The sequence below is a fragment of the Protopterus annectens genome, chromosome 3.part0, assembly GCF_019279795.1.
Source record: "Protopterus annectens isolate FY-2018-M chromosome 3.part0, PAN1.0, whole genome shotgun sequence".
NCBI lineage: Eukaryota > Metazoa > Chordata > Ceratodontiformes > Protopteridae > Protopterus > Protopterus annectens.
In genome coordinates, this window is record NC_056731.1 from 1152820565 (window position 1) to 1152845172 (window position 24608).

Here is a 24608-nt window from a genome sequence, read left to right on the forward strand (position 1 = left end):
GAGTGGAAATTGGATCTTCATGTATTTCAAAAATTGACAGTGTCATGGGGAACTCCAGACATAGATCTGTTCGCTTCTCCATTAAACCACCAGCTGCCAAAGTTTTGCACAAAGAGGTTTCATCACACAGCTTGGAAAGTGGATGCTCTTTCTTTCAGTTGGAAAAATCTTCATGTCTATGCGTTTCCACCTCTGCCTCTTCTTCCAAAGGTGCTTCTAAAGGTCAGACAAGACAAGCCAAGGATGATTTTAATAGCTCCAGATTGGCCTCGGCAGCACTGGTACCCACTACTGAGGAGTCTGGTAAAGAAGCCTCCATGGCCTTTACCCTTGATTCCACATCTGTTGTCTCAGAGAGACGGTCACCTGCTCAATGTCAAGCTTCACTCTCTTCATCTAACAGCCTGGCATATTCTGTTTTGAAAGACAGCAGGTCTCAACTTCCTCAACAAGTTTTAAATGTGATTATGGAAGCCAGGAGACCTAGTACAAGGAAAGTGTACGCAGAAAAATGGAAGAGATTTTTATTTTGGAGTGCAGCAAACAATTTGGAGATTTCTGAGCCAAATTTGAGTGTGGCTCTTCAATATCTTACTGAGTTATTGGACAAAGGTTTGTCTTTCTCTTCCATTAAGATTCATGCTGCAGCAATTTCAGCTCACTATGATTGTGACCCACCGTTGTTTTCGCATCCTTTGTTCAAGCAATTTCTTAGAGGGGCAAAGAATATAAGACCCCCACGTAGAGCTCCTACTCCTGCTTGGGATCTCAATTTTGTGTTGGAGAAACTTACTCTACAACCTTTTGAGCCTGCGGCTACTACTGAATTGAAATACTTGTCATGGAAGACTGCTTTTTTGTTGGCCATTACTTCTGCAAGAAGGGTTTCTGAGTTGCAGGCCCTTATGGCAGTGGAGCCTTTTTTGATTTTTCATAAGGATAGAGTATCTTTACGTACTAATCCTTCCTTTATGCCTAAGGTGGTTTCTAGTGTGGCTTTAAACCAAACTATTCACTTGCCTACTTTTTATGCAGATCCCCAAAATAAAGGGGAAAAGATTTTGCACACTTTAGATGTACACAGGCAATTGCGTTATTATTTGAGCAGGACTAAGGATTTTAGGCAGTCTCAGCAGTTGTTTCTTTTGCTTTGAGTTCTCAGGGCAAGCCTGTGTCAAAACAAACTATTTCTAGATGGATTGGGTGTTGCATTACATTTTGTTATTCCCATCATGGCAAGGAGATTCCAGCTGGGATTAGGCCTCATTCCACTAGGGCTACTGCCACTTCAACAGCATTTCTGAGGGGGGTGGCAACTAAGGATATTTTGGAGGCAGCTACTTGGAGTTCAGTGCATACTTTCTCTAAGCATTATCACCTTCCTCTCTACTCTAAGTCTAGGGCTGGTTTTGCCACAGCTATTTTGCAAGGCATGTTGTCAGTTCCTGCTTCCTTATGATTTGCCAGCCTCCCTTACCTCTGCTTTGGGATTCTACCCAATAGTTAGGACTGCAGCAATGTGGAATGAAGAACATAGTACAGTTTTGTACCTACCATAAATGTAGATGTTCGAGGATCCACATTGCTGCAGTCCAATTTACCCTCCCTCCTTCCCCTTTGTGTTTAGGGGTGGTTGTGTAGGTGAGGTTATATTCTGCTAATTTTGTATATTTTGTACATATATTTTGGTGCAGGTATGTTGGGAGTTTTTGGTTTTTGGCCTTATCTTTTCAGGGTCTTCTGACATCTGGGGCAAGAAAAGACTGAGGATATGACGTCGGTCATGCGCATTAGTACCCTGACGTACTGACGTCAGTCTAATGCGCCCTGACCGACGTCAGCCATATACTTTGGTATTCGGGCCGACTGGACAGCGGACTACCCAATAGTTAGGACTGCAGCAATGTGGATCCTCGAACATCTACATTTATGGTAGGTACAAAACTGTACTTTTTCTTACCTCAGAACCACTTTTTTTTTTTTTCTTGAAGTTTGACACTTCTAGGCTTTGCTTCCCATTTTTGAGACTTCTCTGCCGGCACCATGGAGCAGTTACCAACCTGTTCAGTTCTTCCTTCCCCAACCACAAGAAGGAGAAAGATAATGGGAAGTCTTCGAATGTCAGGCTGGTTCATTCTCTGCCTCAGCCACCAAATGATGACTGTCGTGTGGCTTGACTATGTTCTTCTGACTGCTCTATATTTTCTTCAGGTCCCACTGCTGTAGCACATACAGCCACTAATGACTGGGGAGCTAGACATGTCCTATGCTGCTGTTGGAAGGTAATCTACAAGCAGCAGAACCATTATTGTTGGTCTCTGGAGGGGGGGGGGGTTCTACTGCATTGCTAGAAAATGGAGCCTGACTCCAGGACAGTGTGCCTGCCTTGGGTCATTTGTTTCCAAGGAGTCCCCTCCCCCCAGGAAAACAAAACAAACCTTAAAAACATGGCCTCTGCTGTGCCATTCTCTGTGGACATGGAAGATTTGTTGAGATTTGCTGGTGAATTAATTTCTGAATTTAACTTGCGAAATGAAATTCCTTTTCTGGCAGGAGTGTCCTCTCTCTGACGCTGAATTAGTGAGAAGAGCAAGAATCTAAGAGAGAATGTTCTACTTTGGGTTTTTTTATTTTTTTTCCTAAGCTGAAGATTCTGGGGGAAGTATTGCTTCAGAATTCCCTCCAGAAGGCCTTTTTCTGAGACTTTAACCAAAATGAAAGCTGTATTTCAGTGGGAGCGAACTGAAGTTTGTTTTCCACGATCTGCAGCTGTTTCTTCTGTTTTATCTGCCTTTGAGGATGATGTCCTTCAAGGATGCATCTGCAGTCTTTACAAATGGGTTGTCCTGTCGTCAGGCAGCTCTTCGGTCGGCCGGATTCCAAAGTCTGGGTCTGGCTTCGGCTGGTGTCGCACTTCACCCGACGTCATTGCGGCAGTTATTCGGGTATAAAGGTATCAGCCGTCGCCATTTTCCTCAGTCTTTCTTGCCGCGTGGCGCCCGAAGCAGAAGCTGTTCGCAAGTGCCGGTCGGTCAGATCCAGAGATTACTACTACCGAATACTACTTCGAAGACTTCTATAAAGCTAAGTACCCCGTTGGGGACTCTTTCTTGCCTCAGCCGATGTCAGAGAAAGTTAATAACTGTTTATCTTGTGGGAAACAAATACCTCATAAAGATTTCCACTCCTATTGCATACATTGTTTAGGCCCAGACCACGACGTAGCAGCTTGTCTAGCCTGTGCTTCTTTTAACCGACGGACGCTTAGACGTCGGTCAGACTTTGCTGAGCAGATTTTCGGCTCCGATTTTGCCTACATTATGCCGTCGGATTCTCCGACTACGCAAATAACCAAAAAACGCAAAGAAAAGGACCGACACTCGCGGTTCTCTGTTTCGGCCGAAACCGCGGTTAAGCAAACCACGAGTGTCTCGGTTTCGGCCGAAACCGAGCAAGCGGTTCTTTCTTCAGCCGATAACTTGCCTTCTACCGAGGCCTCTTCTAACCTGGTAGAAACGGCTTCTGAAATCCAACCTTCTGTTGCGGTTTCACAGGATTTATCAGACACCATTCCCCTGGATATTTCTACCCCTGCACGTGGAGCTGCTAGGCCTCCTCCAGCCATGTCTATTAAGGCCTTTGCCAGGGCTAAAGCAGCCAAAGCATCAAAACCTGTGCCTGCCAAGCCCCCCTCTCACAGGCCCAGCACCAGCTCCCATATGCTTTCTTTGGCTGAGGATCTCATCTCTTTAATTCGTGGAGCCCAGCCTCATCCAGACAGGGCCTCTCTCCCTCCTCCAGAAAAGAGGCCTAGAGCAGAGCCCTCTGAGCCAGTATCCACAGATGATTCCTCTGATGACTCAGAACATACAGACCCTCCTGAGGCTTCTTATTCTCCTTACAAAGACTCTGATGCTGAGGAGTCCATCCCTTCAGCCTCTCCTCCTGAGGAATTTTCCTTTGGGGAAACCTTGCATGCTATGAGGGAACAATTCCAGTGGCAGGGCCAAGATTTCTCAGACTCTAGAAAAAGGCTTAGGACCTTTCTACATTTGCCACAGCATAGGCCTTTAGCTATACCTCCAGTTCTTTCTGTTGTTGATGATGCATTTAATGATGCTTGCACTGCTCCTGATTCTTTACCTCCGGCTCCTGCTAAGCCCGATAGGTACTACAGGGTCCCAGACACTCATCACCACTTATATAAGGCTCCTTTTGCGGATCCAGAGACTATCTCCCAGGGTCCTAAAGCTGTAGCAGCTACTTCTTCTAAAAACCCCCTCCCCTCTGAAAGGGAATCCAGGTCCTTAGAGAGATGGGGTAAAAAAGTTTACACCTCTGCTACTTTGTCAGCTAGAGCTTTGAACTGCCAATTTCATATGCTTCAATATCAAGAGTTTATGCTTGACCAGTTGACTAAAAAGCTGTCCTCTGAAGAATCTTTAGATAAAAAGTATGTTCAAGAAATGGTACATAATATACAGCAGGTTAGTAACCATTCTTTAAAATGTGGCTATGATGCACTGGAGGCTTCCTTTAGATCAGCCATGACTGGCACAGTTATCAGGAGGCATGCATGGTTGAAAGAACAGGCATTACCAGAACACGTCAAATCTAAGCTTTTGGATGCACCTATGGACAAGGTCAATTTATTTGGTTCCCCTGCACAGCAGGTACTAAAAAAGATGGAAGAGAAAGCAAAATCTGTGCAAACAGTGAAAGATTTCTTACAAGTTCAACCTCCAAGGTTTAGCAGGAACTGGCCCTCCAAGAATTGGTCCTTTCCGGACTCCTCTAAGGCACAAAGAGGCAGGAATAGGCGCTCTAGAGGCAGAAACCAATCCAGGGGTGCCTACAGGGGTCGCCAGTGGCAGGGTAACAACCGAGGCACGGATACAGCCACCACCACTACAACAACTCAATCACAATGACTTGGCGGTGGCACCGCCTACCAGGGAACAACTAGAAGCACCCTTAGGCGGAAAGCTAACCTTATTTTCAAGAAACTGGCACTGCATTACAAGAGAAAAATGGATTTTGCAAACTATAGACCAAGGTTACAGGTTCCATTTCCATACTCTACCAGGAAAGAGAGGAATGCCAAACCTACCACCTACTCAAAGGACAGAAGCTCTAAAACAAATATCTCAATTATTAAGAATGAGAGCTGTGGAAAAGGTACCATCTATGGAGCAAGGGCAGGGATTTTACTCCAGACTCTTCCTGGTACCAAGAAAAGAAAACAAATGGAGGCCTATTCCAGACCTGTCCGCTTTAAACACATTCCTCATTGTTCCAAAATTCAAAATGCTGACCCTACAGCAGCTTCTTCCCATGCTGGGCAAGGAGTCTTGGCTGGTAACTCTAGATCTCAAGGAGGCATACCTGCACGTCCCCATAAGACCAAATTGCAGAAGATACCTCAGATTTCTTGCAGGATCAGAGCATTATCAATTCTCAGCATTGCCCTTTGGCTTATCTACTGCGCCCAGAGTGTTCACGAAATGCCTGGCATCAGTGATCGCTCATTGCAGACTTCAGGGGATTCAAATCTATCCCTACCTGGACGACTGCCTGATACAAGCGGACAACAAAAACAAACTAACAGAAGACTTACAAAGAGTCATCTACCTGCTGCAAGCCCTGGGATATACAGTCAATACAAAAAAGTCAAGGCTGATCCCATCCCAAAGAATAACCTTTCTGGGTGCAGAACTGGACACATCAAAACAAATGGCATTTCTAACTGCAGAAAAGAAAGAGCAACTTCCTCTCTACTTCTTGGCTTTAACAAAGCAGAACCATCTAACTGCAAGAAAAGTGCTACAAGCTCTAGGCTTCATGGCATCCTGCATAATACTGGTCCCTCATGCCAGGCTGCATATGAGAAAGCTACAGTGGTACCTAAAGAATTTGTGGTCCCAGCACAAGCACAGCCTAGAAACCAAAATTCCAAAGATCCCATGCCTGAAGCAAGAGTTCCTATGGTGGGCTCAGGCCTGCCAATCAAACACAGGATTGCCCTTCTGCAAAAGTCAACCAAGACAAACCATCACGACAGATGCCTCAGACCTCAGTTGGGGGGCACACATGATGGACAAGTGCATTCAAGGCCTATGGACTCAAGACCAGCTGCATCTGCACATAAATCTAAAAGAAATGATGGCAGTAAAATGGGCAATCCAGGCATTCAGACCTTTTCTCCAAGAAGGCCAGTTGATGATAAGGACAGACAACACCACAGTTATGTGGTACATCAACAAACAGGGAGGCACACACTCGTACCCTCTATGCCGGCTGGCACTGGACCTATGGGATGTGGCTCTGAGCTACAACATTCAGTTACAGGCAATTTATGTACCAGGGAAGGAGAACATTCTAGCAGACATATTAAGCAGAACTACAACAGATGCCCACGAATGGATGCTGCATCCGGACATCTTCAAAACCATCACAAGAGAATGGGGATTACCACAAATAGACTTGTTTGCGTCCCCATTCAATCACCAGTTGAAGAAATTCTGCACAAGGACTTACCACCCACTTGCTTGGAAGGTGGACTCCCTATCTTTCAGTTGGAAAAACCTGACAGCATACGCATTCCCACCACTTCCTTTGATGCACAAGGTGCTTCTGAAGATCAAAGAGGAGCGTCCGAGGATCATTCTGATAGCCCCAGACTGGCCAAGACAACATTGGTATCCACTGCTGAGGAGCATGTCCCGGGAACAAATATGGACACTGCCTCTGATCCCATTACTGCTAACACAGAACAACTACAACATCCTGCATCCAAACCTAAAAACTCTGCAGCTAACTGCCTGGAACATTACATAACAGCAATTAACCCAAATTTATCCCAAAGGGTTAAAGACATAATCCTGGAGGCTCGTAGACCTTCAACAAGAAAGAATTATGCAGCAAAATGGAAAAGATATCTCATCTGGAGTACTGCAAAGGGGCAAGATGTGACACTGGTGAAACATAGCCAACATCCTGGAGTACTTGGCGGAGCTCTCCCATACAGGCCTGTCCTATTCTTCCATCAAGATACATGCATCAGCTATTTCAGCGGAATACAGCTTGGATCCTCCTGTCTTCTCGCATCCTCTGCTCAGACAGTTTCTGAGAGGAATTAAAAATGTAAAACCTCCCAGGAAACCTCCATTGCCAGCATGGGACTTGAACTTTGTGCTAGAAAAACTGACTCTTCCTCCTTTCGAACCAGCAGCAACAGCAGAATTACAATACTTATCCTGGAAGACTGCTTTCCTACTGGCAATAACTTCAGCAAGAAGAGTCTCTGAACTACAGGCATTAATGGCAGTGCAACCCTTCCTGATCTTCCATCAAGATAGAGTGTCCATGAGAACAAATCCTACATTTATGCCTAAGGTGGTATCCAGAGTCTCTTTAAATCAGGCTATCCACCTTCCTACATTCTTCCCCAACCCACAGAACAGGGGAGAAAGGCTCTTACATACCTTGGATGTACACAGACAATTACGCTACTACCTGGACAGGACAAAAACAGTAGAAAAACTGACCAGCTTCTGGTAGCATATGCAACAGGAAAGGAAGGAAAACCAATTTCTAAACAGACAATCTCCAAATGGATAGGAAATTGCATTAGATTTTGTTACTCCTACCATGAAAAGAAAACTCCAGAGAACATCAGGCCTCACTCCACAAGAGCTACAGCCACTACCACAGCTTTCTTACGAGGAGTGGCTACCAAGGTCATTATAGAGGCTGCTACTTGGACCTCCGTGCATACATTTGCCAAGCATTATAACTTACCTCTATACTCTAGATCCCGTGCTGGTTTTGCCACTGCTGTTTTGCAAGGGATCCTAACTACACCATAATATCTTCTCATTTCCTCCTCCCCTAGTTTAGCTATGGTATTCTACCCATTTGTAAAGACTGCAGATGCATCCTTGAAGGACATAGTACAGTTTTGTACCTACCATAAATGTAGATGTCCGAGAGGAATGCATCTGCAGTCAGGATTACCCACCCTCCTTCCCCTCTGAGGTACTCCTAGGGTATTTGCCAATCTCCAGCTAGCTTGGGGGGATCTATTATGGTGTATTTGTTTGTATATATGTACATACATGCTTATTTTGTGTGTTTGCTCTCTACTATTTGGAAACTTTGACATTTATCCAAATTTAGCCATCCAAGAGGGCACCTGGCATCTGGGGCAAGAAACACTGAGGAAAATGGCGTTGGCTGATACCTTTATACCCGAATAACTGCTGCAATGACGTCGGGTGAAGTGCGACACCAGCCGAAGCCAGACCCAGACTTTGGAATCCGGCCGACCGAAGGGCTGCCTGACGACAGGACAACCCATTTGTAAAGACTGCAGATGCATTCCTCTCGGACATCTACATTTATGGTAGGTACAAAACTGTACTTTTTCCTGACAATTTGCAGTTTACTTCGCACTCGACCCACTGCTTCCTAGAAAGTCTGATAGGTACCTTAAACCCACATGCGTCTGTTTTCTAATTTAAACAGAGCATGCAGTGATTTCTTTAACTGTTTCTGTTAAACAGATTACTAATTCTACTCCCATTCCCTCTGACAAAAATGGGAACATTTTTGTCAAATATGTAAGAAAAGTCTGACATGTTAATTTCTGCTTCTGTCTTTTGAGAACATGAAAAAGTTAAATGTTTACCTCCCCTTTTCTGAGGTGAAGAATTCTTTGAACACATCTATTTCATCTGTCATGTTAAACATTTTTTGAAGTGCCCATATGTCACTCCTGATACTGTCTAACTTTGCTGCTGCTTCTAAGTCAGTCATAAGATTTGCTTGGTTACATTGTCAAAATTTATCAGCTGATGTTCAGAGTGAGAGTTTCAGTTCTGTCCTAGAAGTTCTGTCTGACCATTCTACAGCTGAAGTCCTAAAGAGTTTACGATAGGGGTAAGTTGATTCGAGGGTTATCCCAAATCTTCCAACTTTATTTCTTTATTGAATATATTTTTTCTTACTACCTCAGATCCCTTTTACAAAAAAAAAAAAAAAAGCAAAAATTGAGCACTAAGGTACTAGCAAACTTTTTAACCATGGCAAGGAGGTTTTTACACTTTGGACTATCTACTGCTCCAGCAGTGTTTACAATCCAGTAAAGGTTTATTGCAGTCTTCAAGGTACTCACATTTTCACTGTTTTTTATATTTGTGCACATACTTCCGTTTAAGTGCCCTTGACAAGGGTTCACAGTTTCCAAGTTGGTCTGTGTTTCAAGTGAACTTATTCTCTCATCCCTTCAAAGATTCTGCATTGGAAAGAGCTTTTTCTTAAGTCAAAGTAGAAATATATCAAAAGATCGCCCTGAGGTTTTCCAGTCAAGATCTGGTGTCTACCAAGGAATTTCTCTGTTTTGGGAGATATGGCTTCCATAATTTAGATTCCCTTGGCTAGACTTTACATTAGGAAAATTCAGTGGTGCCTCTGGTCAGTCTGGACTCTGCATGAATACCCTTTTTTCTCTTTTCATCTTTCTTCTCATCCTTTAGTCTATCTCATAAAATACTTCAGACTTTGTGTGGGGCTGTTTCAGGTGTGAAAGTGCAAGGTATGTGGAATAAATAGAATATACAAAAGCACATAAATGGCAGAAATGTTTTGAAAACCTTAAATCATCTATGGTCCCCAGGATCTCTGCAAGTTGTGACACACCACAATGATGGGGTAGATGAACAGGGGGATACTAGAGTTCACCCATTTTTGCAAATGTGCTGTTATAGCCTAGGAGGTAGCAATTTGGCTCACTTTGACTCTTCAGGTTTCATCCTTTCCACCTTAGCAAAACATTGTCTTGCTGTACAGTATCTGCTACAAAGACCATCATGAAAGGAAACTGCACCCGGGGGCCTTTCAGGAATTGATCTAACTGTTGGGAACATCTCAAATAGATCAGTTTGTCTCCTTTCAAAGCAGACTGTTAAATTCTGTAGCAGAACTCCTTTCAAACAAATGCCTTCTTATTCACACAGAAGTATTGCTCTTTGCTTTTCCACTGGTATCCAGGGTTCTTCCAAAGATCCAGAATAGCATTCTGAAGATTGTGGTGGTGGTTTCCTTTTGGTTCATGGCAACACTGGTTCTTCCTTTGGAAGCTGGCCAAGGGCAATTACCACAATCTTCCTTGCAGACTGGGTTTACTCACACAAGGCAAGGGGGTTGGTTAATACATCCCAACCTATCTTCATTTGACTGCCTGGGTGATAAAAGTTTGACTCCTTTTAGGTGCCTTTTGACTGAGTATGTGCAGCAGATACTGAAGTAGACAAAAAAGTGCTATTAGGAAATTGTGTATAATTGGAAAGTTTTTTTCTAGTTGGTACCATCTGTCTTCCATTTCAGTTTTGCATCCCCTCTATCTTCCTGTTTTCAAGTCGAGCAGTTTTTGAAAGGGGAATTTTATATATTCACTCCCCCCCCCCCCCCCCAAAGGAAACGGTTCCTTTTTGGGATGTTAACTTCTTGAAAAGCTAACTTTTCCATTTAAACCATCTCATTAGGCTGATTTTGAGGTTCGTAATATGGAAGACTGTATTACTTATTACTTTGAGTTTTGACCTCTTGCGAGCCAATCCTGCCTCATTTTTCTGAAGCACAGGATATGTCTGAGAACAGATCACACTTTTTATGCCTAAAACAATTTCAGAGTTTACACTGAACCAAATTATTAATCTCCCTGTCTTCCTTATTTTAGGTTCTGGAAGGAAGAATTATATTCATACTCTGGATACTACTTAGACAGAACTCAGTCTTTCAGGAAAGTTGATCTGTTGCCTGTGAAGGTAAAAGGACAGCCACTGTCAAAGCAGGCAGTTTTGAATTAGTTGTCTCTTGCTGTTTCCTTTGTTGATGTTCTTCATCTCACATTGCTGCAGTCCTAACACTTGGGTAGTCCGCTGTCCCTCGGTCGGCCCGAATATCAGAGTATAAGGCTGACGTCGGTCAAGGCGCATTTGACTGACATCAGAACATCAGGGTACAAATGCGCATGACCGACGTCATATCCTCAGTCTTTTTTGCCGCATGGTCCGATGCAGAAGCAGTGTTGCAAGTGCCGTTCGGCGTTCTGAAATTTTTCGAATTCGGAGTTTCAGACCGAAGTCAGAGTTGGTTAAGTACCCGTTGGGGAATATTTTGGTTTTTCTTGCCTCAGTGGTTTACCGGATGTCAGAAAAAGTGAATAACTGTATTTCTTGTGGGAAACAGATACCGCATAGGGATTACCATAATTTGTGTATACCTTGTTTGGGACCTGAGCACGACGTTGTTGGGTGTCGCTTTTGTGCTAGGTTCAATAAGCACTATAAAGCGAAGGTTGGATTGTGCCAGGTTGGTCTTTGGGAAGCGGTGCAATTACAATATGCCGTCGGATGCTCCGGCCGGCTTCCTCAAAGAAGCGCAAGGACAAGGCAGTTAAACCTAGGTTAGAGGAGTCGTCCGAACGGACGCCGGTTCTTTAGAGCGTCAGTGGAACCGGTGGTTCCGACGGAGGCCTCTCTGGAGTCCCAGGGAGAAACTTTGTTTTACAGGATGTGGCCTCCCAGGAGGCAGGTCAGGCTGTAGGGGCTTCTCAGATAACTGTACTCCCTCCCTTCCTAAGGTGTCTAGGCCCTCTCTTTCTGCTTCCAAGGCTTCTCCTAGAGGCAGGTCTAGTTTTGCTTCTGTGGGTGTCACTCCTAGTTCTTCAGGTTCTGTGCCCAAGAAGCACATGCTTAAAATGGCAGAAGATTTAATTACTTTAATTAGAGGCTCTATGCCCCCTCCTGATAAGAGGCCTAGGATGGAACCTGTGTTGGGGATTATGAGCAGGCTTCGATGTGTCTGAGTCTTCTGAAGACTTGCAGGAGTATTCTCATTATTCTGATTCTGATGTGGATGATTCTACTTCTTCTGCTTCTCCTCCTGAGGATTTTTCTTTTTCAGAGACCCTTCACTCCATGAGAGAGCATTTTAAATGGGAAGGTCAGGATTTCTCTGATTCCAGGAAACGGCTTAGGGAACTTTGTTTTTACCCCAGCATAGGCCTTTAGCTATACCTCCTGTTCTGAATGTGGTGGAAGATGTGTTTGCAGAGGCTTCTCTTAATCCTGATTCTTTGCCTCCTGCTCCTGTTAAACCAGATAGGTATTACAGGGTGCCTGAAGCTCATAAGTATCTTTTTAAGAGTCCTAGGGCAGACCCAGAAACTGTTAGTCAGGGGCCTAAGGGTGTTAAGGCTTCTGTTGTCAAGAACTCGGTTCCTGCAGATAAAGAGGCCAGGGCCTTGGATAGATGGGGAAAGAAAGTTTATACTTCTTCCACTCTAGCCATGAGAGCTTTGAATTGCCAGTTTCACATGTTGAAATATCAAAATTATCTCCTTTCACAGTTGAAATCTAAGGTTGATGCTCTGGAAGGTATTGATTGTAAAGAGTTACAAGATTTAGTGCATGTTTCTGAACAGGTGGGTAAGCATTCTTTGCAATGTGGTTTTGATGCTGTACAGGCCTCGTCTAGGGTGGCTGCCACTGGGTCAGTTCTTCGCAGGCATGCCTGGCTGAGGGATCAAAATTTATCTGACCATGTTAAAACTAGGATTTTGGATGCCCCTTTGCAATCTGATGTCTTGTTTGGTTCTCCTGTTGAGGCAGTTTTAAAGAAAATGGAAGACAAGGCTAAGTCTATGCAGACTGTTAAAGATTTTTTGCAGGTTCAGCCTCCAAAGTTTAGTAGAAATTGGCCTACTAAAGGGTGGACGTATCCTTCTTATGATTCCCAGTTTAGGGGTAGATCTAGACGCGGCAGGGGCAGAGGTCAGGGCTCTTTCAGGCCTAGGACAGGGAGTTCTCCTGCACAGTCTTCAGGTGAGGGCAGGGGTCAGTCCTTTCGTAAACAGACCCAATGACCTACCTTTTCAGCTGCCAGAACCTTCTCGCCTGGCAGCACCTTTGGGAGGAAGGTTGGCACTTTTCAAAGAAAATTGGAGTTTGATTACCCAAGACAGATGGGTACTGGATATCATACATCACGGTTACAGGTTTTATTTCCATACCTTGCCTCCTTTCAAAGGCATGCCAGACATTCCTCCTCAACAAAGAATAGAGGCTCACAAGCAAATTTCTCTGTTACTCCAAATAGGGGCCATACAGCCGGTTCCTATGCCAGAAAGGGGCCTAGGATTTTATTCTCGCCTGTTCCTTGTGCCAAAAAAGGGGAACACGTGGAGACCAATTTTGGATTTATCTATCCTCAACACTTATCTGGACATTCCCAAGTTCAAAATGTTGACGTTACAACAGCTTTTACCTCTACTGGGCAAGGATCACTGGATGGTGACTTTGGATCTCAAGGAGGCTTACCTTCATGTTCCTATCAGGCTAAGTTGCAGGAAGTATCTGCGTTTTCGGACTGGGACTAATCACTATCAGTTCTCTGCATTGCCCTTTGGCTTATCTACTGCGCCCAGAGTATTTACGAAAGTTCTGGCTCCAGTGATAGCTTTCTTCAGGCTAAAAGGAATACAAATCTATCCTTATTTGGACGATTGCCTGATTCTGGCTCAAGGAAGGGACGAGCTTCTTCGTCATTTGGAATATGTGATAGCAGTGCTAAGATGCCTGGGGTATTCTGTGAACGAAATAAAGTCCAGTCTAGTACCCTCTCAAGACATGTGCTTTCTGGGTGTAAGACTGAATACAGCATCCCAGATGGCCTTTCTAACCCAGGACAAACAAATGAATCTTTCCCTTTACTTCCATCATCTATCTCTTCAGTCCGGGCTGACTGCAAGGACAGTCCTTCAAGCCTTAGGGTTCATGGCATCTTGTATTCTGGTGCTTCCCAATGCCAAACTGCATATGAGGAAGTTGCAATGGCATCTCAAAAATGTATGGACCCAGCACTGCCAGCATCTGGACACTGTCATTCAAATAATACCTTGCATTCAAAAGGAATTTTTGTGGTGGGCTCAGGAATGTCACCTAAACAAGGGACTCTCTGTGACCCGGCCAGAGGCGAGTCAAATTTTAACGACAGATGCCTCAGACAAAGCTTGGGGAGCTCATCTAAACGGAAAGTGGATACAAGACAAGTGGCCTGTCAGACTACAGCATCTACATATCAACTTGAAGGAGATGTTAGCAGTCCAGTTTGCATTAATAGCTTTCAAGGATTTACTTCTTCCAGGGCAGGTGTTGATTCTAACAGACAACACAACTGTCATGTGGTACATCAACAAGCAAGGGGGAACACATTCTTATCCTCTATGCAGGCAAGCAATGATTTTGTGGGAGACTGCTCTCAGTTTACAACTAAGTCTTCAGGCAAGGTTTCTGCCGGAGCACAGAACTCCTTAGCAGATGTGTTAAGCAGACAAATCATGGATCCCCACGAGTGGAAACTGGATCTTCATGTATTTCAGAAATTGACAGTGTCCTGGGGAACTCCAGACATAGATCTGTTTGCTTCTCCACTAAACCACCAGCTGCCAAAGTTTTGCACAAAGCGGTTTCATCCCACAGCTTGGAAAGTGGATGCTCTTTCTTTCAGTTGGAAAAATCTTCATGTGTATGCCTATCCACCTCTGCCTCTCCTCCCAAAGGTACTTCTGAAGGTCAGACAGGACAAGCCAAGGATGATTTTGATAGCTCCAGATTGGCCTCGACAGCACTGGTACCCATTACTGAGAAGTCTAGTACGGAAGCCTCCATGGCCTTTGCCTTTGATTCCACATCTGTTGTCCCAGGAGGACAGTCATTTGCTCAATGTCAAACTTCACTCTCTTCACCTAACAACATGGCATATTCTGTTTTAAACCATAGAGGGTCTCAACTTCCACAACAAGTTTTGAATGTGATTTTGGAAGCTAGAAGGCCTAGTACAAGGAAAGTGTACGCAGATAAATGGAAGAGATTTTTATTTTGGAGTGCAGCTAAGGATTTGGATGTTTCTGAGCCTGATTTAAGTGTGGCTCTTCAATATCTTACTGAGTTATTGGACAAAGGTTTGTCCTTCTCTTCTATTAAGATTCATGCTGCAGCAATTTCAGCTCACTACGGCTGTGACCCACCATTGTTTTCTCATCCTTTGTTCAAGCAATTTCTTAGAGGGGCAAAGAATATAAGACCCCCACGAAGGGCTCCTACTCCTGCTTGGGATCTCAATTTTGTGTTGGAGAAACTCACTCTACAACCTTTTGAGCCTGTAGCTACTGCTGAGTTGAAATATTTGTCATGGAAGACTGCTTTTTTGTTGGCCATTACCTCTGCAAGAAGGGTTTCTGAATTGCAGGCCCTTATGGCAGTTGAGCCTTTCTTAATTTTCCATAAGGATAGGGTATCTTTACGTACTAATCCTTCCTTTATGCCTAAAGTGGTTTCTAGTGTGGCTTTAAACCAAACTATTCATTTGCCTACTTTTTATGCAAATCCCCAAACTAAAGGGGAAAAGATTTTGCACACTTTAGATGTACACAGGCAGTTGCGATATTATTTGGACAGAACTAAAGGGTTCAGACAATCTCAGCAGTTATTAGTTTCTTTTGCTTTGTGCTCTCAGGGCAAGCCCGTGTCAAAACAAACTATTTCTAAGTGGATTGGATTTTGCATTGCTTTCTGTTATTCCCATCATGGCAAAGAGATTCCAGCTGGGATTAGGCCTCATTCCACTAGGGCTACTGCCACTTCAACAGCTTTTTCAGGGGTGGCTACTAAGGATATTTTGGAGGCAGCCACTTGGAGTTCAGTGCATACCTTCTCTAGGCATTACCACCTTCCTCTGTACTCTAAATCCAGGGCTGGTTTTGCCACTGCTGTGTTGCAGGGCATTTTGGCAGCTCCTGCTTCATTATAGTTTAGCCATCCTCCCTTACCTCTGCTTTGGGATTCTACCCAAGTGTTAGGACTGAAGCAATGTGAGATGAAGAACATAGTACAGTTTTGTACCTACCATAAATGTAGATGTTCGAAGATCCACATTGCTGCAGTCCAATTTACCCTCCCTCCTTCCCCTCTGTAGTTTGAGGTGGATGTCCTTCATGGATGCATCTGCAGTCATAACAAGTGGGTTGTCCTGTCGTCAGGCAGCCCTGCAGTCGGCCGGATTCCAAAGTCCGGGTCCGGCTTCGGCTGATGTCGCACTCCACCCGACGTCATCTCTGTTGGTCTTCGGGTATAAAAGCATCAGCCGACGCCATTTTCCTCAGTCTTTCTTGCCGTGGCGCCCAAGCAGAAGCTGTTCGCAAGTGCCGGTCGGTCGGATCCAGAGATTACTTCTACCGAATACTACTTGAAGACTTCTAAAGCTAAGTACCCGTTGGGGACTCTTTCTTGCCTCAGCCGATGTCAGAAAAAGTTAACAATTGTTTAACCTGTGGGAAACAAATACCTCATAAAGATTTCCACTCTTACTGTCTGCCTTGTTTAGGCCCAGCCCACGACGTAGCAGCCTGTTTGGCCTGTGCCTCTTTCAACCGACGAACGCTTAGGCGTCGGTCGGAGTTTGCAGAACAGTTTTTCGGTTCTGATTTTGCGTACATTATGCCGTCGGATCCTCCGACTACCCCAAAACGCAAGATAAAGACCGACACTGCGGACCGCGGTTTCAGGCGAAACCACGGTAAAGCAAACCGCGAGTGTCTCGGTTTCGGCCGAAACCGAGAAAACTGCTCAAAGTACAGCTGAACCTATTCTTACAACTGAGGCCTCTGCTACAACTCTTGAATCGACCTCAGAAATTTTACCCACTACGGTGGTTGACTTATCAGACACCATCCCCTTGGATGTCTCTACCCCAGCACGTGGTGCTGCTAGGCCTCCAGCTGCCATGTCCATTAAGGCCTTCGCCAGGGCTAAAGCAGCCAAGACTACTAAATCAGTGCCTGTTAAACCCCCCACATCCAGGCCCTCTTCTAGCTCTCAATCTCACCCAGACAGGGCCTCTCAGCCCCCAGAGAAGAGACCTAGGGCAGAGCCCCCTGAGCCAGTGTCTTCTGATGATTCTCCTGATGAATCAGACATAACTGACCAGCCTGAGGCTCCCTTCTCCAATTTTGAAGATTCTGATGCTGAAGAATCCATTCCAGCTGCTTCCCCACCAGAAGAATTCTCCTTTGGGGAAACCTTGCATGCCATGCGAGAACAGTTCCAATGGCAGCAACAGGATTTTTCAGACTCCAGAAAAAGACTTAGGACCTTTCTGCACCTCCCACAGCACAGGCCCTTAGCTATACCTCCTGTTCTCTCTGTGGTGGATGATGCTCTCAATGATGTTTGCTCCGCTCCAGATTCTTTACCCCCAGCCCCTGCCAAACCAGACAGATTTTACAGGGTGCCAGATACTCATCACCACCTTTACAAGGCCCCACTTGCAGACCCAGAAACTATATCCCAGGGTCCCAAGGCAGTAGCCGACCACAGCTAAAACCCTATTCCTTCTGAAAGGGAAGCAAGGTCACTAGACAGATGGGGTAAAAGGTCTACACTTCAGCTACTCTCTCAGCTAGAGCTTTAAACTGTCAGTTTCACATGATACAATACCAAGAGTTTATGCTTGATCAGTTAACTAACAAACTAACCACTGATGAATCTCTTGATAAGAAATATGTATTAGAGATGGTAAATAACATACAACAGGTTAGCAACCATTCCTTAAAATGTGGCTATGATGCACTGGAGGCTTCATTTAGATCAGCCATGACAGGCACAGTGATAAGAAGGCATGCATGGCTAAAGGAACAAGCTTTACCGGATCATGTTAAAGCTAAGTTGCTAGATGCTCCTATGGACAAGACAAGTTTGTTTGGTACACCTGCCCAGCAGGTTATGAAGAAAATGGAAGAAAAGGCAAAATCTGTTCAAACTGTTAAAGATTTCTTGCAGGTTCAACCACCAAGGTTTAGCAGGAACTGGCCTGCCAAAAATTGGTCCTTTCCTGACTCCACAAAATTTCAAAGGGGCAGGAATAGACGTTCCAGAGGCAGAAACCAATCCAGAGGAGGTGCCTACAGAGGACGACAGTGGCAAGGTAACAACAGAGGCACAGACACAGCCACTGCCACTACATCAGCACAACCACAGTGACTTAATCCTAAATCCGCCTACCAGGGAACAAATAGCAGCTCCTCTAGGCGGAAAGTTAACCTTATTTTCAAAGAACTGGCACTACATAACAAAAGACAAGTGGATTTTACAAACCATAGATCAAGGTTACCGGTTTCACTTCCACACTTTACCAGTCAAAAGAGGAATGCCAAATCTACCTCCAAATCAAAAACAGAGGCTCTACGCCAGATAATGGAGTTAGCAAACATGAGAGCTGTGGAAAGAGTGCCAACAGCAGAACAAGGAAAGGGGTTCTACTCCAGACTATTCCTAGTTCCAAGAAAGGAAAAAAGTTGGAGACCAATTCTCGACCTGTCCACCTTAAATACATACATCATTGTCCCAAAATTCAAAATGCTGACCCTACAGCAACTTCTTCCCATGCTGGGCAAGGAGTCTTGGCTGGTAACTCTAGATCTCAAGGAGGCATACCTGCACGTCCCCATTCGACCAATCTGCAGAAGATACCTCAGATTTCTTGCAGGATCAGAGCACTATCAATTCTCAGCATTGCCCTTTGGCTTATCTACTGCCCAGAGTATTCACAAAATGCCTGGCATCAGTAATCGCCCATTGCAGACTACAGGGAATTCAAATTTACCCATACCTGGACGACTGCCTGCTACAAGGGGACAACAAAAGCAAGCTGACAACAGATTTACAAAGGGTCATTTACTTGCTACAAGGACTGGGATACACAGTCAATTTACAAAAGTCAAGGCTGATACCATCCCAAACAAGGACATTCTTGGGCTGAATTGGACATAGTACAACAAATGGCATTCCTGACTACAGAAAAACAAACAGAACTTCCTCTTTACTTCTTGGCACTAACAAAACTGAACAAGTTAACAGCAAGAAAAGTTCTGCAGGCCTTGGGCTTCATGGCATCATGCATAATCTTGGTCCCATTTGCCAGACTACATATGAGGAAACTACAGTGGTACCTAAAGAATTTATGGTCCCAACACAGACACAGTCTAGAAACAGAAATCCCACTAATTCCATGCTTAAAACAGGAGTTCCTATGGTGGGCTCAGGCATGCCAGTCAAACCCAGGCCTACCCTTTCGCAGATGTCAACCAAGCCAGACCATCACAACAGACGCTTCAGACCTAGGATGGGGGGCCCACATGCTGGACAAATGCGTGCAAGGATTGTGGACACAGGATCAACTTCACCTGCACATCAATCTAAAAGAAAGGCTGGCAGTAAAACTGGCAATCCAAAAGTTCAAACCATTTCTCAAAGAGGGCCAGTTGATGATAAGGACAGACAACACCACAGTCATGTGGTACATCAACAAACAGGGAGGCACTCATTCATACCCCCTATGCAGAATGACCTTGGAGCTGTGGACCCTGGCACTCAGCTACAACATTCAGTTACAGGCAATATTTGTACCGGGGAAAGACAATACTCTAGCAGACATATTAAGCAGAACCACTTCGGATGCTCACGAATGGAAGCTGCACCCCCGGACATCTTCAAGACCATCTCGAAGAAATGGGAAATGCCACAGATAGACCTATTCGCATCACCTCTCAATCACCAGCTCAAAAAATTCTGCACAAGGACATTCCACCCACTAGCATGGAAAGTGGACTCACTCTCCTTCAACTGGAAAGGCCTAACAGCATATGCATTCCCACCTCTTCCTTTGATACACAAGGTACTACTAAAAATCAAGGAAGAACGTCCAAGGATAATCCTGATAGCTCCAAACTGGCCAAGACAACACTGGTACCCACTACTGAAGAGCATGTCTCGGAACAATATGTGGCCAATACCCTGATGCCTTTGATGTTAACTCAGAACAACTACAGCATCATACATCCAAACCTAAAACGCTGCAACTGACTGCATGGAACATCACATAGCAGCAGCTAATCCAGAACTTTCCCAAAGAGTTAAAGACATTATTCTTGAAGCACGCAGACCTTCAACAAGAAGGAACTATGCTGGAAAATGGAAAAGGTTTGTCATTTGGAGTACGGAAAGAGGAAAAGATGTGTCAAACATAGATATGCCTAACATTCTGGAGTATCTGGCGAACTTCTTCATTCAGACCTGTCCTACTCCTCCATCAAGATACATGCATCAGCTATTTCAGCAGAATACAGCTTTGATCCACCTGTTTTTCGCACCCTTTGCTCAGGCAGTTCCTCAGAGGAATCAAGAATGTAAAACCTCCAAGGAAACCACCATTACCAGCTTGGGATTTAAACTTTGTGCTAGAAAAGTTGACACTATCACCCTTTGAACCAGCAGCAACAGCAGACCTACAACACCTGTCATGGAAAACTGCTTTCCTACTGGCAATTACTTCAGCAAGGAGGGTTTCAGAACTACAGGCCTTAATGGCAGTGCAACCCTTCCTAATCTTCCACCAAGATAGAGTGTCCATGAGGACTAATCCTACATTTATGCCCAAGGTGGTATCCAGAGTGTCTTTAAACCAGGCAATCCACCTTACCTACCTTCTTTCCCAACCCACAAAACAGAGGGGAAAGAATGCTGCATACCTTGGATGTACATAGACAGCTACGCTACTACTTGGACAGAACAAAAAATAGCAGAAAGACTGACCAACTTTTTGTAGCCTATGCAACAGGAAGGGAAGGAAAAGCTATTTCCAAACAGACAATCTCCAAATGGATAGGAAATTGCATACGATACTGTTACTCCTTCCATGGAAAACCAATTCCACAGAACATAAGACCTCATTCTACAAGGGCAACAGCCACTACCACAGCCTTCTTACGAGGAGTGGCAACCAAAGACATTATTGAGGCGGCTACTTGGACCTCCGTGCATACATTTGCCAAGCATTATAATTTGCCTCTATATTCCAGATCCCGAGCAGGGTTTGCCACTGCTGTACTGCAAGGGATCCTAAACACACCATAATCTACTTTTATCCTCCTCCCATAGTTGGCTGTGGTATTCTACCCACTTGTTATGACTGCAGATGCATCCATGAAGGACATAGTACAGTTTTGTACCTACCATAAATGTAGATGTCCGAACTGGATAGCATCTGCAGTCAGGATTACCCTCCCTCCTTCCCTCTGTGGTACTCCTAGGGTGTTTACCCTCCTAATAGCTAGCTGTTGGGGGGGAGTCTTTTATGGTGTATTTGTTTGTATATATGTACATATATGCTTATTGCTGTGTTTACCTCTATCTATTTGGAAACATTGGCATCTATCCAAATTTTTAGCCTGCAAGAGGGCTACTGGCATCTGGGGCAAGAAACACTGAGGAAAATGGCGTCGGCTGATGCTTTTATACCCGAAGACCAACAGAGATGACGTCGGGTGGAGTGCGACATCAGCCGAAGCCGGACCCAGACTTTGGAATCCGGCCGACTGCAGGGCTGCCTGACGACAGGACAACCCACTTGTTATGACTGCAGATGCTATCCAGTTCGGACATCTACATTTATGGTAGGTACAAAACTGTACTTTGTGTGGGTTGGGTTATCCATCTGAGGTATAGTGTATATATTGTATATATTGTACATATTTTTGGTGTTAGGCTGGTTGGTTGTTTAGTTGTTGTCTATGGGTTTTGACCTTTCTTTTTAGGGTCTTCTGACATCTGGGGCAAGAAAAGACTGAGGATATGACGTCGGTCATGCGCATTTGTACCCTGACGTTCTGATGTCAGTCAAATGCGCCTTGACCGACGTCAGCCTTATACTCTGATATTTGGGCCGACCGAGGGACAGCGGACTACCCAAGTGTTAGGACTGCAGCAATGTGGATCTTCGAACATCTACATTTATGGTAGGTACAAAACTGTACTTTCTCACCATAGCAAGCCATTTCCAACCTAGGCTTTTGGCTTCTTCTGTGGCTTTTTGGAAATAGGTAGGAAGTATTCTAGAGGCAGCAACTTGGTCCTCTTTCCATACATTTATAAACTGCGTTCCTTTTCTAGGCTTATTACAGGCTTTGATAGGACCATTCTCCAGGGGCTCTTGGATTATTAATCTATTTCATCCTCTCTAGTTGTTAACTAAGCTGTGGTTAATCTACCCCTTCTGTAGTACAGTTATATAAGTAAATTTGCCATAACAGCAGATGTTCTGTTCTAGTAGATCACTTTTGTAGTAGCCATACCTACTCTCCCTCCACCTTTTTAATTTATTGCCAGAGAGTGGATGTATTATACCCATGAGGATATAGTTTTTCTTGTCTGTCTTTTATTCTCCTAGCATTTTTTGACTTTCAGGGCAAGAAAGCTCTGATGTATTTTGGTGCTCCAGCTGCCTTTTATATGGAGCTCTGCTCAAGCTCCTGGCAGTTAGCATGTGTGGAAGGTACCCTTAATGTTTGAAAAATTGGCTGGTTGATCATATTCTTGGCAGGACTTAACTCCAATAGCTTAGATCACTGTAACCATGATGTATTGGAACAACTAATGTTATGGAAAGTTTACGTACTTACAGTTGTATTCTCTCCCATTTCTAAATGACCAAGGGCAGTATGTATTCACACAGGATAGGGGCTCTGATCCATCTCTGCCTTCAAGTTCTTTTGCCCACAGTTGGAACGATAGAATTTTAATACTGTTTAGAAGATGTGCAGCAGGTGTTAAAGGAGACTAATCTGCTTGTAGAAAATCATATATGGCTAAGTGGAAGAGATTTTCTAATTGGTACCAAAGAATAAACCAAGATTGTTTTAAGGTTTACACCTCTTTGGCTCTCTAATGTTTTTGTGAGTTATCCTCTTTTTCTTGCTCCCTTCATTAAGATTAATCTTAAAACCATTTTGCCTGTTGTCACAAGTGAAACAGTTTGTGAAAGGGATATTGTATATTCATCCACTTAGAAAACAGTTTAACTGGGAAAGCTTGGACTTCATTTTGAACCAGCTCACAAGATTGATGTAAAGCTTTTATCATGGAAAAGAGCATTACTAATTGCTCTCACCTCTGCTAGAAGAGTGTCTGAGTTGCAAGTTCTTATGTTGATTCAGCCCTATATCTATCTATCTATCCATCCATCCACTACCCTTTTTTCCACATGAGGTTGGGGTGTCACTTTACCAATGCTGATCATCTAGAGCCAATGTTTATATCACCTGTTGGTTTACCCTGTCTTAGTTGTTCACACGGACATACACACACCCATTTATACCTGCAGCCAATGTAAAGTATCCACTTCTCCTACTGCATGTCTTTGGAATGCGGGAGTAAACTGCAGCTGAGAGAACCCACACAAATGCAGGGAGGGCATGCAAGCTTCACACAGAAAGCACCACTGCCAAGAATCGAACCTGTGAACATCTTGTTGTGAAGTGACAGAATTGTGTTCTGTGCCACTGTGCCTATATCATTTTTTATAAAGTTAGAATTTCATTGAGAAGCAGCGCTTTTGTGCAAAGGTGGTTTCAGAGATTGCTTTAGTCTATTCATCTCCTTGAATTCTTTCCAGAACCAAAAAAGAGAAAATTCTTCTGTATAGCACATCCATAGACAACTGATACTACATTGACCGGATAAAGGGCTTCTGAAATTCTATTTCTCACTTTGTTCATTTCTTATAAAGGTAAGAAAATCAGTAACAAAACAGACTGTTTTTGACGTGACTGTCACATGCCACTCTGACTCTGTCTGGAAGTGACTTGCCGTGAAAGGAACAGCAAAATAGAGCCCATTCTGCCAGGACTGTGGCTACTTCTGCCACTTTTTGTAAAGGGGTGGATTGTAGAAATATTGTAGTCGTAGTAGTAATTTGGTCTTTTGCTTAGCACTATATAATTTTCTCTCGAAGTAACAATTTTGTGTGTGATTCAGTCTAAAAGCTTTAGACAGATTATATAGCTTAATTTGCATTGTGCTATTAGATGTCTGAACTAAAGATTGTACTGTGGTGTTTATTTGTTTCTGCCTTTGATTTCCACAGAAAGAATTAAATACAGTGCAGAGTTTCTGAAGAAATGTTCAAGTCATCCATTTTGTAATGAAAAGCCTAAATTTTTGCCTAACCATCCTGTTGTACTTGAAAAATCAGTGAGTATTTTACCTTTGATTAAGTTTTGTGTTAATAGCCAGTCAAACATCAGTATTATGAGGAATGCTGGTATAACTTGTTTCAAGTTAACACTTTAAGTCTACAATAGAGAAACCTTTTTACTTCAGGTTGTATCCAAGGCTTTTGATGTTATGTTGTCCTGTCTCTCCTTCATTCTTACTTGGATGGATTCGGAGCCAATTCTCTGCTCCGACTCTACTGATACACCAGCTGGAAGTCTCAAACTTTGCTTGTAGCAATGTAGGTATCCCATGATGCAGAGGTGCAACTCTCCAGATCTCGTTTGCCGCTTTACGAGGTTGGATGTTCTCTTCTTGGCCGTGGCTAAGTTTTTTTGTCTTTTGCCTTCTAATGATTAAAACTAGTTAGATTTTAGAGATTAGTTAGTTTACTGAGTGCTGTGACCCTTTTACACCTTAGCTTTTGTGTGTAGCTTAACT

At 44.0% G+C, this 24608-nt stretch overlaps 1 protein-coding gene across 3 annotated transcripts in view; it reads left to right on the forward strand.

Moving 5' to 3' along the window:
- CCHR3.PART0H8orf88 (chromosome chr3.part0 C8orf88 homolog) overlaps positions 1 to 24608 on the forward strand; it is a 1151988-nt gene that overhangs the window by 1032296 nt on the left and 95084 nt on the right. For all 3 annotated transcript variants that reach the window (XM_044065382.1, XM_044065379.1, XM_044065380.1), the window contains one exon: positions 24040 to 24146. In XM_044065382.1, coding sequence (XP_043921317.1) covers positions 24040 to 24069 — 30 coding nt within the window. In that variant the 3' untranslated portion in view covers positions 24070 to 24146. The remainder of the gene's footprint in view (positions 1 to 24039; positions 24147 to 24608) is intronic.